The sequence below is a fragment of the Crinia signifera genome, chromosome 3 (assembly GCF_055691185.1).
Source record: "Crinia signifera chromosome 3, ASM5569118v1, whole genome shotgun sequence".
Taxonomy (NCBI): domain Eukaryota; kingdom Metazoa; phylum Chordata; class Amphibia; order Anura; family Myobatrachidae; genus Crinia; species Crinia signifera.
Window position 1 is genome coordinate 296,508,687 of NC_139219.1, and position 19,984 is coordinate 296,528,670.

General features: G+C 46.8%; 1 protein-coding gene across 6 annotated transcripts in view; it reads left to right on the forward strand.

The window, feature by feature from the left end:
- Positions 1–13,899, forward strand: part of ALLC (allantoicase) — a 38,028-nt gene extending 24,129 nt beyond the window's left edge. For 5 of the 6 annotated variants that reach the window (XM_083178504.1, XM_083178502.1, XM_083178503.1 and 2 more), the window contains 4 exons: positions 6,904–6,977; positions 8,417–8,525; positions 9,383–9,510; positions 13,197–13,898. In XM_083178504.1, coding sequence (XP_083034630.1) covers positions 6,904–6,977; positions 8,417–8,525; positions 9,383–9,510; positions 13,197–13,346 — 461 coding nt within the window. In that variant the 3' untranslated portion in view covers positions 13,347–13,898. Of the gene's footprint in view, positions 1–6,903; positions 6,978–8,416; positions 8,526–9,382; positions 9,511–13,196 lie in introns of all 6 variants that reach the window. The other variant, XM_083178506.1, reaches the window with a different exon arrangement.
- Positions 13,900–19,984: the final 6,085 nt, after the last annotated feature.

Consider the following 19,984-nt stretch of genomic DNA (forward strand, 5'->3'; position numbering starts at 1 on the left):
TACCATTGCATAAACAACAGGTAAGGCGTGCAACGCATAAATTACATAAAAATTTCCATGTATGTTTATATGTGATGACCTGCTCCCCCAGCAATCTATGGTTGGTGCTCAGAGCCGGCCCTAGCCTAAATGACGCCCTAGGCAAAATTTTTGCTGGTGCCACCTAGCACCGCCACTAGTTATGCCCCTGACCCTGCTCCCCTTTCCCAGCACCATCAACACTCATCATAGCAGTCATCATTTTGGTGCTCCTACCCGCAATATTTTAAATAGAAACAGTGCACACATTCGGTGCGCAGCCCAAACAGGGGTGTGTTCTTGCTGGGAAGGGGCATGGCCACCAGGGGCGGATTGGGATGTAAAACCAGCCCGGGAAATTTATGGAAGCAGCCCTGGGGGCGGGGTCTGCTGAGGGGGTGGAGTCTGTCAAGTGGGGGCGGATCACTACTAATAGAATCTGATTCAGAGTTGCATGCAGTTGCGGCCTTCCTTGTATTTTTTGATGCAGTTGCATATGCGACTTTATGCTAATGCTGCTACGCTGCCACCATTGGCTGCATTATTGAAACTTTCACCAGCCCTATCCTAGGTGCAGATGATCCATCTCAGTATAGCCTCCAATGCGTGCAAATCAGCTTCTCTGTATGCAACCACTATCAGCAACTCGCCCATCAGCAACTCTGTACGGACACCATAACATTGGCCACCAAATACATAAATAAAAAGCATTGACCCCACAGGAAAAAAAAAACCTGACCAACAACAGGAAATAAAGAAAATAAAAACATATGCCCCCACACCAAAAAACACACCGGCCCCCAAAGAAAAAAACAAACATTGGCCCAAACAGAAAACAATACACGTTGGTGGCCCCAACAGGAGAAAACATTAAACGCTAGGCCCCACAGCAATAACATAAGAAACACATTGGGCTCCACAACAGCAAAAAGAATCATTGAGAGGTGCCAAAAATAGAAAACAGCTATGATATTTTACAATATCTATCTACATAATATCACAACGGCTCACACATATATAATCTATGGACTGCTGCACACCGGTCTGATTGAACGGTGCAAATGAAGATTCAAATCATGGTGCATAAAAACCATGATTTGGTTCAATTCCATGTAAAAGACACAGATAGAGCTGAAAGCTTTGCAGTTTACCGAGTCAGCCACAATGGGGGCCAATATGCAGAACACCGTAATGCCCATTACACATTATGCCACACCGTAATGCCCATTACACATTATGCCACAACGTAATGCCCATTACACATTATGTCACAACGTAATGCCCATTACACATTATGCCACACCGTAATGCCCATTACACATTATGCCATGACGTAATGCCCATTACACATTATGCCACAACGTAATGCCCATTACACATTATGCCACAACGTAATGCCCATTACACATAATGCCACAACTTAATGCCCATTACACAATATGCTGCACACTTTAATGCCCATATGACATTATGCCACACATTATGCTATGCATAATGCCCCAAGTACTGCTTATACACATAATGCCACCAGTAGTGCCCTTTACACAATGCCCCATTAGTGCAATTGGTCCATACACACTGTACAATTTTTTTGACCAATTTCTTCATTTTGGCCCTTCTAAATGAAATTGGTCAAAATATCTAGGATGTTGAAGTATTGCCTAGGGTTCTGAGAAGTCTTACACCTGCCCTGCTTATACTAGATATAATGCCCGCAGTAGTAGAACCCTTACACACACATAATGTTCACAGTAGTGGCTAGGTTTACACATAATGCCCACTGTTGGCCACAGTAGCAGCATTGCTTATACATAATGCCCACTGTAGTAGCAGCGCTGAGTAACTCCCGCACCAGTTGCTGACAGTAGTAGCACTGTGTAACACCCGCACCAGTTGCTGACAGTAGTAGCACTGCGTAACACCCGCACCAGTTGCTGACAGTAGTAGCACTGCGTAACTCCCGCACCAGTTGCTGACAGTAGTAGCACTGCGTAACTCCCGCACCAGTTGCTGACAGTAGTAGTGCTGCGTAACACCAACACCAGTCGCTGACAGTAGCAGCACTGTGTAACACCCGCACCAGTTGCTGACAGTAGTAGCACTGCGTAACACCCGCACCAGTTGCTGACAGTAGTAGCACTGCGTAACACCCGCACCAGTTGCTGACAGTAGTAGCACTGCGTAACTCCCGCACCAGTTGCTGACAGTAGTAGCACTGCGTAACTCCCGCACCAGTTGCTGACAGTAGTAGTGCTGCGTAACACCAACACCAGTCGCTGACAGTAGCAGCACTGTGTAACACCCGCACCAGTTGCTGACAGTAGTAGCACTGCGTAACACCCGCACCAGTTGCTATCAGTAGTAGCACTGCGTAACACCCGCACCAGTTGCTGACAGTAGTAGCACTGCGTAACAACCGCACCAGTTGCTGACAGTAGTAGTACTGCGTAAAACCAACACCAGTCGCTGACAATAGTAGCACTGCATAACACACTCACCATATGCCGACAGTAGTAGTGCTGGATAATGCCCTTTACCAGTTGCCGACAATACTAGCCCTGGGTAACACCCGTACCAGTTGCCGACAGTAGTGACACTGCATAATGCCCACACCAGTTGCCGACAGTAGTGACGCTGCATAATGCCCTCACCAGATGCTGACAATCGTAGCACCGCATAACACACTCACCATTTGCCGACAGTAGTAGCCCTGCTTAATGCCCATACCAGTTGCTGACAATACTAGCCCTGGGTAACACCCGTACCAGTTGCCGACAGTAGTGACGCTGCATAATGCCCACAACAGTTGCCGACAGTAGTGACGCTGCATAATGCCCACACCATTTGCCGACAGTAGTGATGCTGCATAACGTCCACACCAGTTGCCGGCAGTAGTGATGCTGCGTAATGCCCACACCAGTTTCTGACAGTAGTAGCGCTGCGTAATGCCCACACCAGTTTCTGACAGTAGTAGCGCTGCGTAATGCCCACACCAGTTTCTGACAGTAGTAGCCCTGCTTAATGCCCACACCAGTTGCTGACAATACTAGCCCTGGGTAACACCCGCACCAGTTGCCGAGAGTAGTAGTGCTGCGTATCGCCCACACCAGTTGCTGACAGTAGTAGTGCTGAATAACGCCCACACCAGTTGCTGACAGTAGCAGTGCTGCGTAATGCCTGCACCAGTTGCTGACAGTAGTGATGCTGCATAACACCCGCACCAGTTGCCGACAGTAGTGACACTGCATAATGCCCACACCAGTTGCTGACAATAGTAGCACCGCATAACACACTCACCAGTTGCCGACAGTAGTGACGCTGCTTAATACCCACACCAGTTGCCGACAGTAGTGACGCCGCATAATGCCCTCACTAGTTGCCGACAGTAGTGACGCCGCATAATGCCCACACCAGTTGCCGACAGTAGTGACGCTGCTTAATACCCACACCAGTTGCCGACAGTAGTGACGCCGCATAATGCCCTCACCAGTTGCCGACAGTAGTGACGCCGCATAATGCCCACACCAGTTGCCGACAGTAGGGACGCTGCATAATGCACTCACCAGTTGCCGACAGTAGTGACACTGCATAATACCCACACCAGTTGCCGACTGTAGTGACACCGCATAATGCCCACACCAGTTGCCGACAGTAGTGACGCCGCATAATGCCCACACCAGTTGCCGACAGTAGTGATGCCACAAAATGCCCACACCAGTTGCCGACAGTAGTGATGCCGCATAATGCCCACACCAGTTGCCGACAGTAGTGACGCCGCATAATGCCCACACCAGTTGCCGACAGTAGTGACGCTGCATAATACCCACACCAGTTGCCGACAGTGCTGTGTAATGCCAGCACCACCACTTTATTTACCTTAAACGCTGGCTGGCTGGCTGTGGATCTACTTCTTTCAAATTCTTTCATTAACTGTGCTGAGTGCTCCCGTCTAGCTCCGCCCCCTTCCACCCGTGTAGCTCCGCCCCTTTCAAGCCGTGCAGCTCCGCCCCCTTTCCAGGATCCACTGCGTGACTGATGTGGTGACATCAAAAGGGGGTTGGGAGCCAGGAGGGAGCTCAGCTCTGTCTGTGCTGCTGGCGCTGCTGCAATCAGTGACACAGTGTACTGGCAGCCGGCAGCCCCAGAGCCTGATGTACAGCAGGGAGAGCGCATCCCACGGCTGGCGCCTCCCTGCACACAGGTAACCACACTGACGGACAGAACCGCGGGAGCAGCTGAGTGCGTCCGCACATGCGCACCAGCTCTCCCGCGGCCATTTTTAATGCTGTAAGAGCCGGTGCTGGGCTTGCCGCAGCCATATTTCTTTTGGGAAAACTGCTGCGGCCGCGGCCGCTAGCTGCAAAGATGGCGGCCGTGCGGTCCGCGGCCCAGCAAGGGGGTGAGCAGCCGCTTAATCTCTATTATGGGCCGGCCCACCGGGAAATGTCCCGGTTTCCCGGCAGGCCAATCCGCCCCTGATGGCCACCCAATAGTACCCCCAATTCAAATGATGCCACACAGTAGTGCCACTTTATTCACATTATATCATGCAATGGTGTCCCTTATTCACGTTACATCACACAGTAGTACCACTTTACCTTATGTTCATTACTCCTCACTTTATTCACATTATACCCTTAGAAAATATTGTATTTTAAACACCTCCATGGCCACACTGCAACCCAGCACAAAGCAGTGTGTGCTGGCCAGAGGAGAAGAGCTGCAGCTGCTGCTGTCACTTAAGGGCCCTTCCATCAGACTTTGGTCTGGGTAATTTGTACCCCATACCCCTTTCTCTCGGCACCCCTGATAATACCACACAGTAATGCCCCTTACACATGACACACATTATTAATGTCCTTATAACCATAATGCCCCTTACACATTATGCCAACCTTTATTAATGCCCTTCATACACATAATGACACCAGGGACGTGCAGTCAGGGGAGGCAGGGGAGGCAGTGCCTCCCCTGTCGTTCATAAAATAAAATAAAAATACAAAGATGATATTTATAACACATATACTGTGTTATAAATATCTTATTGGTATTTTTTTTTTACAGTGAATGGGGTAACCTGTGTGGGAGGTTGGGAGGCAGCGGGAGCTGTGCCTCCTGCTGACAATGGAAAACTGTCAGCAGTGGGGGCGGGGCTAATTGCAGGCACGAAAATAGGCTGAAAAGCCCATTGAAAAATAATGGCGAAGCGGCACCTGCACATCTGCCTCAGTGACAGGGATATCAGTCCACATCACTGAGGCAGATGTGATAGGACCAGGGGCATATGGAGGGCGGTTCCAGTTTAGCGAGAGCTCCAGGAGCAGGGGGAGAGAGAATGTTAGCGTGAGCTACAGGAGCCAGGGGATAGACAACAGTGCTGCCGCTGCTACATGTCGGGACGTGGAAGCATGGAGACCAGCGGGGACCAGTGTGGAGGCTGTCCGGCAGCACAGAGCAGACCAAGGGGGATTTGCTCAGCTTGTGCCGTGCTGTGGTATGTGGCAGCGCGTAGGAGGCCAGCGGGGATTAGTGTGGAGTCTTTCCGGCTCTTGTTCATCCTCTGCAGCGGGGCAGTGAGGGGGGGCATGTTAGGGGCTGTTAAAATGCTGCCAATTGGGTCCATAGGTTTGCTGTGTATCTTGCGGTCGGGAGGCATCGCAAGTACGCTCCTCCCTGCTGCTCTGATCCCCTGGTCTAAACAGCTGCACAGTATGGAGCCAGCCACAAAAGAGCTGTTCCTTTTTGCAGCTTCCATCTCTCAAAAATCAAAAGGTGTTTTCCACCCTTCAGGAACCAGGTGAGCGCCTGGGGGGGGGGGGGGGGGGGGGGTTGTACTTGATATCATATGGCAGACAGAAACTTTCATTGTCATGTCCCCCCCACGTCCCCCTGCTGTCACTGTCCTCGCGCCCCCCCTGCTGTCATTGTCCCCATGTCCCCCCTGCTTTCACTGTACCCGCGTCCCTCCGCTGTCACTGTCCCTTCCCACCCCTCCTGTCACTATCCCCACTGTCACCAAAAGAGGCTGCCTCACCTGACACTAACCTCACCGCACGTCACTGAATGACACACATAATGCCCCTTACACATATGTTGCACATTATTAATGCCCTTATACATGACACATAATGCCCCTTACACATATGTTGCACATTATTAATGCCCTTATACATGACACACATAATGCCCATTACACATATGTTGCACATTATTAATGCCCTTATACACATGACACACATAATGCCTGTTACACATATGTCGCACATTATTAATGCATTTATACATGACACACATATGCCGAACACTATTGCACAACTAACCCACCCGCAGACAGCACTCGCACAGCCCCTAACACTGTGACCTCTGCCTCTGCTTGGATACAGATGTTTCCTCATACATCTTGACTCAATATACCATGCAGCTCCTGGCCAGTTCTGCTAACGTTGGGTGCATTTTTTCTGAAAATTCGTCTTATTTGCATTGTTATGACCAGCACACAAGGAGCTTCCGATGATTAAAATGATATGTGGCATAAATATATTCTTTGTGCGACTGTGGCTGTACCTGCATACAGAATGCTATGTTACAGTGATTTCTATTTCATATGCAGATACAGCCTCACTCACACACAGAATATAGGCATGCTGCATATCATTTTAATCAGCAGAAGCTGCTAATGCCCCTAGGCATTCCAAATGCCATAGGTAAATGCTTAGTTTGCCTATGCCTAACATTGGTGACAATATATCCTTAAACAATTGGCAAATTGCAATTAATTAAATGTCACTTCTTTTGATTCATGATCCACTTTTTTGATTCAACATCCTCTTTAAAATATATTTGCGATTATATATAATACATCTTAATGTTTTCATTTAAATGCAGGTTTAGGAAGAGCCGCTGACATGGGCGATGGGTGGGAGACTGCCAGAAGACTAGATAGACCTCCTATCTTAAAAGTAAGCAAAATGTTAAAAGAAAACATAAGGATCTTCCAATGGTCATAATAATAGAGAAGCTCTGAATGCGTAGAATGATTTTAAAACAGCAGTTCTTACCATACATTAGCTTAGTCTTTATTCATCTTCGCTGTCATTTAGTTTTAATTAGTATTGTGTTTTATTTAATGATAATCTATAAATGAGGTGCATTCTTACTAAAAATGTATTGAATAGAAACTGGGGAGTTGTATAAAATAATACTGATGGTAACTGCCACAGAGACACGTGTTTTTTATGGTTAATGTCTTAGGAACTAGGGATGCCAATCCCGGGGCATTTTTTCAATCCCGGGATTGAAAAATGCTCAATCCCAGGATTCCCGGGATCCCGGGATTGGCATCCCCACCAAAAAAAAAACATTTTTAGCATAGGACCCACCCCGGCCGACCCGCACATCTACTTACATTAGGGTGCGGGCGGGCGGCCGGGAGTGGGTTTGGAGGTGCACGGTGCCTCCCGGCAAGTGCACCTCCATAGAAGACAGCAGGCGGGCAGGCGGGCGGAGTCAGGCGGGCGGCGGAGAAGAGGCGGGCAGGCGGTCACTGGTGACGTGCGGCCTGCGCAGCGTGACCTCTACTGTCACGCTACGCAGGCCGCACGCCGGATCAGGTTACGGGAACAGCCGGGCAGCGTCTGAGCGAGTGCTCAGACGCTGCCCGGCATTAGACTGCGCATGCGCAGTCTAATCCCGAAATCCCGGGATCCCGCCGATCCCGATCCCGGGATTGGCCACACTATTAGGAACAATCTGATGTACTCTGAATCCTTCGCCTTGTCATTCTGAAGTTTGTGTACTGTATTAGGCAAAATGTTTAGAGGAAATGAGCAAACTAAAGTACAGTAGGAAGTGAATAATTTCTATATCAATCAAAAAGTTGTGTAGATAGGAACAAATGTCTTCCATGAGACGGGGAAGGACATGAGAAGGCGCTTCAGGTTAAACTGGGGGTTATTCTGGTTCACTCACAAAAGGCACAATCACTATCTAATGGGCAAAACCATATGCACTGCAGGTGGAGCTGATGTAACTTGTGCAGAGATAATTAGATTTGGGTGTTCTATTGTTTCTGCGCAGGGTAAATACTGACTGCTTTATTTTTACACTGCAATATAGATATCAGTTTGAAGTGCAAACCCCACCCAAATCTAACTCCCTACGAACATGTTGCATCAGCCCCACCTGCAGTGCATATGGTTTTGTCCATTAGAGAGTGAGTGTGCCTTTGCGAGTGAACCAGAATAACCCCCACTGTGGAGTGACGCTGTGGGAGAAGGGCTGATACGTCTAATTGCTGGAAGAATATAATGTACCTGCAGAATATTTGGGGCCTGGGTATACAACAGTCAGGGAATGCATGTTCTTTTCAGCAGTTACACTTCAGGTGTTTATCCTATAGGCTGACAAAAATGGAATCCTCCAATTCCTGGGAAATGAATGGGCAGTGTTTCGGCTTGGCCATCCAGGTTTAATTACACAGATAGAAATAGACACTAATCACTTTAAAGGTAAGTTCATTTCATCATCCTACTAATGAAACTGAAGATTTTTTTCTTAATGTTCCCAAGTAGTTTCAACAATTCTAACCTATAAGTAATAATTTGCTAGGGTTTATATACTGGTGAGACTACTCCTTGGGGATAGGGGTCTATGTACTAAGAGAGGTATTCAATGTGGAATTCCGACTGTCCGAACATCCTGACAGTTGGAATCCCAAGCCATTTTCGGTCCAGCTCACCTATAACTTGGCAGGTTGAATCAATATTTTACCCGTCGACTGCTGAAAAGTGGGCGTGTCGGTGAAAACGGTCGTGGATTGTCAAGAAACGGATGTGAATCCGACAATCCGTGGCCGTTGCTGACAAAACAGATCCGACTTGTTTTAAAGTCGGATCTGTTTTGTTGAAATCCGCCTTCAATGCTGTCGAAAACAGCAGCATTGAATAGGTGGCGGGTGCTTTTTTCCCTCTTGGAAATAGCGGCCAATATTAAATACCGACCCTAAGCCTTGGAGAGTGATAAAGTGAATGGAGATAAATTACCAATCAGCTCCTAACTGTCATGGTACGGGCTGTGTTTGAAAAATGACAGGAGCTGGTTGGCTGGTTGTTCATCTCCATCCACTTCATCTCTCTCCAAGCCTTAGTACATAAACCCCATAGTCTTTTTAATTGCGTTGTAGCAGTGACCGTGAAGCCAGGAACCATTCAACAGTCCAATGACAGCCCGGCTCCACATGAGGGACAACTTGCGATTCTATAAACTAGCGTGAAGATGGTCTTTGATATTCTGTGGGCACGTTTGTCTTTGTGTTTCTATAATGTATGGAGATTGTGGAAACTGAAAAGTGCAATCTCTATGATAGGTAATGCACCAAATTCATGTAAAATTGAATGTTGTGTCCTGACACCTCAAAAGGAAGACAAGAAACTCAAAGATCTTTTGGATGTGAATCTGAATAACCAATGGAAAACACTTCTACCTGTCACACAGGTACAGTATTTACCATATCAGATGTACTAAGTAAGCCAATATCATAGAGCCCTTTTCTATAGTTTGTGATCTTACGTTTCTTCCAATGGTAACAATGTGCTATTAAGCAGTCCAAACTCTAAACCTGGACTACAGACTATAAGACTAATGACAGATAATAAGAAAAAACGGGAATGTACTTCACTGTATGGTCTCTCGCATTGGATTATGTTGCAAAACAGTTTGCGGTGTTTCTTGAAGCAAAACGCTCGGCAAAATTTCTAAGAATAGGAATATGTATTGGTCGTATTTGTATTTTATATACGACTGTAATCGGTGGAGAATGTCATTTACACATTCGTATTCCGGAGCATAATTTACAAAGGTGTCGTAGTTTTGAGATTCGTATGCAGCCTGCAGTGATCTGACTGGTCCCCCCCACCATGGCTTTAGCCAGCCCCAGGCTCAAATAGCCAGTCCTGGTTTTAAGAAATCACAGAGCAAATGATATAGGGGATCCCCGGATTCTTAAAACCAGAACCAGGCTCAAGGGCCGGTCCTGGTTCCCAAAATACAGAGGACAAAATGAGTAGGGGTCCCTCATATTTTGAGAACCAGCACCAGGCCCAATCATCCAGCAGGGTAATGCCACAGCCATGGCACTTATTATATAAGGTCCCACGGCCGAAACATTATACCCCCTAACCGGTCAGCCCAGGCAGGGACTTGGAGAAGCATAAATCCCAGCATGTGGGGAATTAAAGGGCCTGCTGAAACTTGTAATTCTACAACAGTGCAACTAGTTAAATAAACACACATTGACACCCTAGTAAAGTATAACTTTATTACATACATCCCATACATACTGATAGTCACCTACCTTGACACATAGGTCCGTCCATGGGCTAGCCCTGGAGATAATCCATATGGGTACTTTTGAAAGGAAATTATACACACCAGGGTCCTCCGGCGGAGATCACGTCCTTTTCAATCCATGTAGGCATCCAGGGAGTTAAAAAACAAAATGAGTGACCCGAAACCAGGACGAACTGGAGGAACCACAAGTTTTCCTTTGCAGCTACCCAATAGGGATTTCTACAGAAGAAATGGACCAAACCTACGTGTCAAGGTAGGTAAGTAGGTATGTGTCATTGTAGCATGCAATAAAGTTTTATTATCTACGGTTTGTGTGTGGCTTTTATTTAACTATTGGTTAAGTTGTTGAACTACAGGTAAAGTGGTCACTTTAATGCCCTGCATGCTGGGACTTGTGGTTCTCAAGTCATTGCATTCATGGGAGGCTTGCTGGTAGTTTCATATGGTATTTTAAAACAAAAGCATTAGCAGTGGGCACCGGGGACAGCCCCGGGCTTCAGCACAGACAGGGTTAACTCTGAAGGGTGGAACCCTTTATTGTGGGGGTCCCCATTCCCTCAGGGTCCCGGCCCAGGCTGACCAGCCACAAGTTAATGTTTTGGCCAGGGGACTTTTAAAAAAAGTCTCCCCCTGACTGTGGCATTTGCCTGCTGGCTGTTTGTGTCCGATGCTGGATCTCTAAATATGGGGGACCCCTTTTCATTTTGTCCCCTGTATTTTGGGAACCAGGACCAGCCATTGAGCCTGGTGATGTTTTTAGATATGGCGGGGACCCCCTATTTGTCTTGTTCTCTGAATTTTTTAAAATAGGACCGGCTCTTTGAGCCTGCGGCTGGTTACGGCCATGGGGGGGACCCCATGCCGTTTTTTAAAATTATTTTATCTATTTTTTTTTACATGGAAGCCTGCACGGATCTGACTGATCCGTGTAGGCTTAAGCCAAATACGCCTTGGCCAAATAAATAATTGGCTAAAGCTACATAAAATTTTGTAAAAGCCAAATACGCCAAATTAAGTTGCGGCAATTACCCGCCATATATTAGATACGGCTGGTTAGTAAATTAGGAATCGCCATTCCTCAGCTCATATGGGCTTAGAAAGCAAAAAAAAAACTGTCATAGTGTAAATTGGTGTAATTTCAAGTACACACTGTAACAATGCACTTACATAGATTGATCTTTGTATAGCGTCATCTCCCCGTTTGTCAGCTTTTTCAATGTATTCTTTCTTCCTGAGGGAATCCTCTAATGCCAGGAATTCCCCCCGCACTCAAAAAAAAGAATAGATGTGTAAAACATATGTATAAAACAGTGGGGCAGATGTATTAAGCCTTAACAAGAGATAAATGCAAGGGTGATAAGGAGAGATAAACGTCCAGCCAATCACCTGCTAACTGCCAGGTTACAGGCTGTGTTTAAAAAAGTCAGTAAGGAGCTGATTGGCTGGATGTTTATCTCTCCTTATCACCCTTGCATTTATCTCTTGTTAAGGCTTAAAGGCCCCCATACACTAGCCGATTTTGGTCCGATTTCAGCCAGATAAGTCGGATCTGGCCTAAATCGGACCAAAATCGGCTAGTTTTGATGTCCCCTCAGATCCGATGCGCGGTCCTGTGCGCATCGGATCTGCGTCGGGTGGACGGACCTGCTGCACGTCCGACCACCCGACTTGGGACCTAGTGGGGCGGTGTGGCGGTGGAGGGAGCAGGGGGGGGGGGGCTGGGGACGCTGCGAGGGACACAGGCGGCATAGAGCCGGGCGGGGGGAGCCGGGAGCTGTCAGCACTGAATAAAAAAAAAAAAGCCCATACAATAAATGGGCGGCCTGTGATTGGCTGAGCGCTCTCTCAGCCAGTCAGCAATTGGCTGAGAGAGCGCTCAGCCAATCACAGGCTGCCCATTCATTGTATACAGTAGGCTTTTTTTTCTAGCACTGACAGCTCCCAGCTCCCTCTGCCCGGCTCTATGCCGCCTGTGTCCCCTGCAGCGTCTGTGTCCCCCGCAGCGTCTGTGTCCCCGCAGCGTCCCCAGCCCCCCTGCTCCCACCAGCAGCCCCCCCCCCCCTGCTTCCTGGGTTTTTTACATGTGATAAATCGAGACGATTTATCACATGTAAAAAATGGCACATCAAGTGCCAATCTAATCAAGCTCCCCCGGGGAGCAGCCGGGGAAGCTCAGGGGGAAGTCGGGGGCGACTTGTCCTAAGGACAAGTCGCCCTAGTGTATAGGGGCCTTAATACATCTGCCCCAGTATCACTTCCCCATGTAGTTTACAGAAATGTCTGATTTCAAAGGTTCAGATGATAGTGTAGATTGCCCTCAGGAAGGGAAATATAGGCCACCTTGTAAAAGCTCAGCAAAACATATCGGTGACCTTCACTGTGTATTAGAGTCGACCTAGAATTCCAGATTTATGACTGATGCCTTCACCATAGAGTTTCTGAGAGGACTTGATTTTAGGATCCAGAGTATCAGGTGTGGTGGGGTATTCTCCTTCCCCAAGATGGGCAAAGTATTATATATATATTTTTTTTTAGATATATATATATATATATATATATATATATATATATGTTTTATGCCATCCATGTTTATTACTTCATGAGATGGTTAAATAAAAAATAAGATACAATTTTCAATGTTAACTTTTTTCATGTGTCGACCATCTGCCTGTGGATAGTGGGTGACCTTTTGACTGTCAACCAAACAATCCACACCATTTAAAAAACGTTGTACTCATACCTGTCAGTACTAATAGCAATGTTAACCTGTAAGTCAACAAATGTTTACTGTATCAGAATGTTTTTTTTTATAATTCTTTTCTTACTTTTAGCTTCATCCCCACAAGAGACATTTTATTGATGGGACCTCTCTATCCCTAAATGAAGTCATAACTCACGTGAAGGTCACCATTGCTCCGGATGGCGGCATAAGTAGAATACGGCTCTGGGGTTTTCCTCGACAACTGCCTAGAGACAACTAATTAGGAAAAACAATAATGTGTGGCCACTAGGGTCACTCAAAAGCGCTGGTTCCTACAGTAGATAAATGTAAATTTTAAATATTATATTATTTTCAGTCCTTTAACCAAGCTGCAGCCTCCTATTCAGAGGAATTGTGTACCTCTCACAGTGCAAATAGATATATATTGGGTAACCAGCGAACTGGTATCCCTAGGTGGCGCTGCTTAATCAAAGAACACAATTATTCATTCAGATCCAATTGGAATATGCATAAATTTATTAAAAATACAATTCATCATAAAAGAATTTTCATTTTCCTATCAGTCCAACAGGACATTGCAGTATAAATCTGTGAAAAATCTGTTCACTACCAACGGCCCTTGGGACTGGTAACTATATAAGCCTCGACATTTGAAATTGCCTCTATGATATGACTCATTCTGAAAAATAAGCCTCAGAAAGCTACTATCAGCTTCGCCTAATAATTGATTATTGTATGTTATATGTAGTATGTCATGTGTGTTTAGGAAAATGAAAATTCTTTTATGATGAATTGTATTTTTAATAAATTTATGCATATTCCAATTGGATCTGAATGAATAATTGTGTTCTTTGATTAAGCAGCGCCACCTAGGGATACCAGTTCGCTGGTTACCCAATATATATCTAATTAGGAAAAATCCCAGTATTAGATACACATGACATATGTATTCTCATCTTTAACATTTGCATGAAGTAGGTATTTTATTGATTAGAACAACGATAATATTTCTTGGCCTAGTTAGACCAGCCTTTATGACCTGCTCCTTTAATGCCCGTTGATGGTATATTGGGAGGTACCGGCACTGTTAGGACACGGTAAACCAGCTCTCCAGTTTGATTTATTGGACTGCTGTATAAGAAAATATATTAGTTAATAAAACATGTTATGTTTCTCTTTAGGATTCTTAGAATTAGATTGCATTGCCATTTCATTAGATACATAAAACAACTTAAAAAAACTGTGAACACTTTATCCAAACCCCCCTTTGCACCAACACTGCACCAGTAGTAATATTTTTTATTATCATTTAAAGTCATCTCTTTAATTGGGGATGTGGTCAAAATACAGACCATCGGGATCCCCACAGTCAAAGGACCAGCGGTAGGTTCCTGACGTTCAGAATCCTGACGGATCCCGCAGGTAAGTACAGAGCTGCGGGGTTGGTGGAGGTTAGGAGAAAACACTTACCGGAGTCTGTTGGGATTCTATCGTTGGGATCCCACTTTCAGTCTTCTAACTGTTCCCAACATGATTTTTTTGGACTTTTTCATACTTTACTATCCACGTGGACCTGATTGGGAACAGTGAAGTGTGCTGAGTGAAGCTGGGCACCTAGCCTGAACCATGAGCCATGCAAGGGTATGTGCTACACTAATTGGGGGCCCACATGATCAGGTGTTGACATTGACACAAATAGTTTTTTTTTAAATATCGGCCTTTTCATGTGTCGAACTTTTCCTGGTCAAACTTTTGTTTGTGTTGACCTTTTGTCAACGTCGGCCTTGTACATGTCAATTTTTTGTAAATGTTCGACAATTTGGTGCCAAACTATTGGCCATCGACCTATGATCCATCCCCGATGTCTGTAGGCCCCCATCCAACTGAAAGAAGAAGTCCTATCTTCAGGTTTATTGCACAAATGCCATATTTTTGGCAAGTACTTCAGAAATAGGGTGCCTCTCCATATTTTCGGAGACATCAATAGAAAAAAAACTCAGCATGGGCAGTAGGCTGAATACAACTGAATGTTGCTGTATTGCTCATTAATCAATCCAATATTGCTGTAATTAGAAATAGTGTAATGGACTCATCTATCTAACATCAAGGCCGCCACCCGTGTAACTCTGAAACGTAACTCCAAATGTGGATGAGAATGCACATTACAAATATAGATGAACCTCATGTCTAGATTAGTGTTTACTTGGCAGCGCTCAGGAGCCGTTATCAGCATAAAAGTCTCCAGCAGACCATGCACTAGACATGTGGGAGTAAAGGTTGTTTATTGCAGAGGGATCACAGCTTATTCTATTCCACAGACTGGCACAGAAGAACCTCAAGTGGTTCAAGGAAAAGCCTCAGCTGAATCTTGTTCATTAATTATAGAACGTTCCTTTAGAATGAAAAGAAAACAGATGTCAGATATGAATGCATCAATCTTATTGCATTTACCTTTATCTATTCCTGTAGCCTTGATAGGAATGAACCTCGCGTTTAATAAAGTACATGTTGTCAAAAGCAGAACACGTAACAGTCATTTCTTTCTTTTAACGTATCTCAAAATTAGACACATGAGCAGAAAATTGTGAGATGAGTGTGTAATGAGCTGCATGTAAACAGGCAATATTGGGCACAGTTACCATATATATAACTTTTCTGGAGGCTTCCATTCAGCGCCGGATTAAGGTTCCAGGGGCCCCCGGGGGACAAGGAGGGCCCTAAGGACTAAATAAACACACAAACACAGCATACATACGTACATCTACTGTATACACAAAGAAAATAACTAGTGCTATAAGAGAAGCCACGGGTAGACTGTTTAAATTTAACTGGCTGCCGTCCTTGTGGGCGCATGGTTAATTAACCTTTTTTCATAGACAGCATACACAAACACACACACACACACACACACACACACAAACACACACACACACACACACACACACACACACACACAGATACCCATCATACATAAACAAACAGCATACATACATAGATACATACATACAGCATACATACATACATATACAACAGACACATACATTACACACACAGAACATACTGACACATAATATACATACATACACAGCAGTACATATATACATTCAACATACATAGAAACATACACAACACATAAATACATACACATACACACAGCATACATACATACATACTACATACATACACAAATACCCATGCAAAGCGCTAACCAGTAGAGCAGTGGTGGCCAACCCGTGGCTCTTGAGCCTCATGCGGCTCTCCCCCTTGTAAAGTGTGGCTCCTGCTCCCACTGCTGCCCGCCGCCCACCGTCCGTCCCAGTCCCCCCTGCTGCCGGTTCCCTGAATCCCTTCTCCTTCTGAGGGGAGGAGAGTGCGCATCGCGCATCTCTCCTACCCCTTACTGTGCATCCTTGTGACTGGGCCATCTGCCAATTAGAGCTCGCGGGCCAGCAGCCAATCAGGAGCCGGCCAGCGAGCTTTGATTGGTGGATGGCCCAGTCACAGGGAAGGAGACGCGCGGTGTGCTGTGCTCTCCTCCCCTCGGTGACATCACAGGACTGCAGGGGGCCGCCAGACTGTCCTCTCCCCAACCGGCAGCAGCAGCAACAACGGTGAGTGCTGCTGCTGGGAAATTTGCACTGTGGGGGCATAGCAGTTTGTGGCACTGTGGGGGCATACCAGCTTTTTGGCACTGTGGGGGCATACCAGCTTTTTGGCACTGTGGGGGCATACCAGCTTTCTGGCACCGTAGGGGCATACCTGGCACCGTGTGGGGGGCATATGTGTATCTGGCACTATTGGGGGCATATGTATATATGGCACTGCACTATTGGAGGCATATTTGTATCACACCCACCCAAGGGGTCAAAATAGACTACGCCCCTTTTTTTGGCACATGCGCCTTCGGCGCGCGCATGATGTCGGCTCTTTAGCTTGACTACCGATACTGCAGTAGAGGAAGACAGGAGGAGATCCGGAGTTTGTAGCTGCTGCTGGTTAGGCTGTACATAGCTCCCTCTGCTGCTTCCTCTGTAATGAACTCACTTCAGAGAGGAACAGCAGCAGTTCTCCTATGTGCCACACAGGGGTCCCTGGCCTGCTGCATACACCTTTGACAATGCCCCCCCGTAATCCATCTCTGCTTCCATTATGTTCAGGCTGTTACATTTGTGTGTATGCAGTGTAAATGTCACCATCCTGTTCTTGCATGTCCATAATGTCTGAATTTCAGTACTTGTTACAGATTGTATGGAAGAAAGTAAAAGTATGGATATGTATTGTGATAAAAGCACTGGTAAGGTTGCACAAGTATACTGCAAATGTCCCAAGTTTCTGACCTTTATGATTTAAAACCCCAGGAAAATATCTGTTATTACAAAACAGACTTGTTAAGATGTTTGGGCTTTAATAAAAGTCGGTTAAGGGCTCCTGGGGTTATAGATGGAGAGTGAGGATATGCCCCACCCATAATTAGAGGCCAGACACTGTAGGATTTTTAAAATGTTTTATTTTTACTGCACAATAAACTAACCAGCTAAATTGCAAGCATCAATTGCTTATGTCCATATAAATAATAATCAGTCAACTGCTTGCAGTATGCATCTATGAAGCCATCCTGCGATAAAATCTAGCATCTTTTTTCAGTATGCAAGTTGATTTTCCCGGAAGCTGGCATTTGGAAGTGGCAACTGGCCGTTTTTTCAGAGTTTGAGAGAAAACTCAGGAGTACCCCGGCATTCTCAGGTAGGGTCTGTGACATCAGCTCCATCAGTCTGTTTCAGTCGTGCTCGCTGAGTAGGTTCTCGGCTGCACACACTGGATAAGCCATTTGATGATGAGTGGTTAAGAATCGTCAGGCTGCAATGCACAGGGTGGGATTTCACTCTGACTCGGTGACGATTACCTGATCACATGGCTCTACAATTTAGCTGCTTTACTTATGGAGTTACACAAACAAGGCACAAACAAATGGTCTGCCAAGCACCCACATGAATTGAACAGACCTGACCTCAAAACAAACCGCAACACAAAGGCGACATACCGGTTACAGACTTGCCACTAGGGATGCCAATCCAGGGGCATTTTTTCCATCCGGGATTGAAAAATGCTCAATCCCGGGATTGGTTTCCCGATTTAAAAAAATGCCAGCATATTTACATACCTGGGCGAGTGCAGCCGGGAGCCGGGTGCTGTGGCAGAGGCAGGTTGTGTGTGCAGGAGGCAGTGAACCGTAAGGATGGAGCCGAGCGGTGCGGCTGTCAATAATGGGTCCTGGAGTGGCGGTGCAGCTTCTCGGCGTGTGCAGCGTGACTACTGACATCATGTCACGCTGCGCAGAGCCGCGCGCCGGCTACGGGTGAAACCGGGCAGCTTCTTAGTAGGTGCTCAGATGCTGCCCGGCATTAGACTGCACATGCGCAGTCTAATTCCAGCGATTTTGGGGCCAAATCCCAGGATCCCGGGATAGGCCACCCTACTTGCCACCTTGATTGCAGAATTCTCACACAGCCACTCTGTGGAAAACACTGCATCTTACCCCACACTACTACCGGGGATAACATTATAGTGGAATCACCCACACTAGCCTAGCTTAACAACCCAAGGCAATAAAGAAGATATGCAAACTAACTATAAGGTAACTCCACAGCCAGGGCTAATTTTGAGCCAGAATGGTCCGGAATGCCTTTCCTGAAGTTCAGACGAAAAATGACATTATCAGGAATGGCATTCTGGAACCTGCTGCAGCTGTTCTCTCCCTTGCCGCGTCAAGCCCGCAGCCCACAGATGGATGAAAGGGGTGCCCGCGCACCACACTCACCTGCCTCATTGGCCCAAAAGAGCGGAGCCACAATACTGAGGCTGGGAATCAGATGTAGCGGTCAAGTGGCGAGCCAGCTCTCAGCACAGAGCTCCGGAGGCAGCAGGGCAGCCAGAGCAAGACAGTAAACAGGGCAGACAGTGGTGAATTTGCACGGCTCTGCTCCCAGTATCCCTGCCCAGTCTCCGGCAGCAGTGGTGTCATGAGCCGGGTGCGGGGGCCGCACTGTGTGTCACCCTTTAATGGGGTGACACTCTGCCGACTGTACTCCCATACGCATGCCATCATCCATGTAGGTAATGAAGACTGTCACTGCCCCCGCAGATGCATACCTCCCAACTTTTTAAAAGGAAGAATAGGGACATTGGCACGGCGAAGCCGCAAATTATGGTGCATTTGCGTATGCAAATTAGGGCCGCAGCCCTATTTTCGGCCCCCTGTAACGCCCCCCCCCCCCCCCCGCGGGGAGCTTCCATGCAGGTGTTTTTCCACCCATCTGACGGCCAACCAGAGCCCATTTCAAATGCAGCTCCAGTCATCAGCCAATCACAGGCCGTGTACTGGCAGTCGCTGCGATTGGCTTTCGGACCGTGAGCTCGGATTGGCTCATCAGCAGGGCGCCATATCTGAAATGGCTGCCGGAGGGGTTGGAGAAGCCTGCGCCCTGCGCACAACTCTCTTCTCCCCTCAGGGACCAGCGTCAGCAACCATATAACATGGCGGTGGAGGAGAAGCAGGATGGCTGCATACGTTAGCACTGAGTCTGGGGAGGAGTATGATGTGGAGCCAAGTGAAGCAGTCCATTACAGGGGCTGCTGCCCACTGCCAGCTGCCAGCTGCCAGCTGCCACAGCAGACAAGCTCTTCCAGATTGGGACCCAGTGACATAAACTGGAGGTAATGACAGAGGGACTAGAGGGCACTTACTGCTGTTGGTACATAGGCACTCACTGCAGGTGATACAGGTTCACATACTGCAGGTGTTACATGGGGGCATTTGCTGCAAGTGATATAGGTGCAGAGTTGCACTTATTGTGAATGACACAGGTGCAGAGTTGCACTTAATGTGGGTGACTTGGG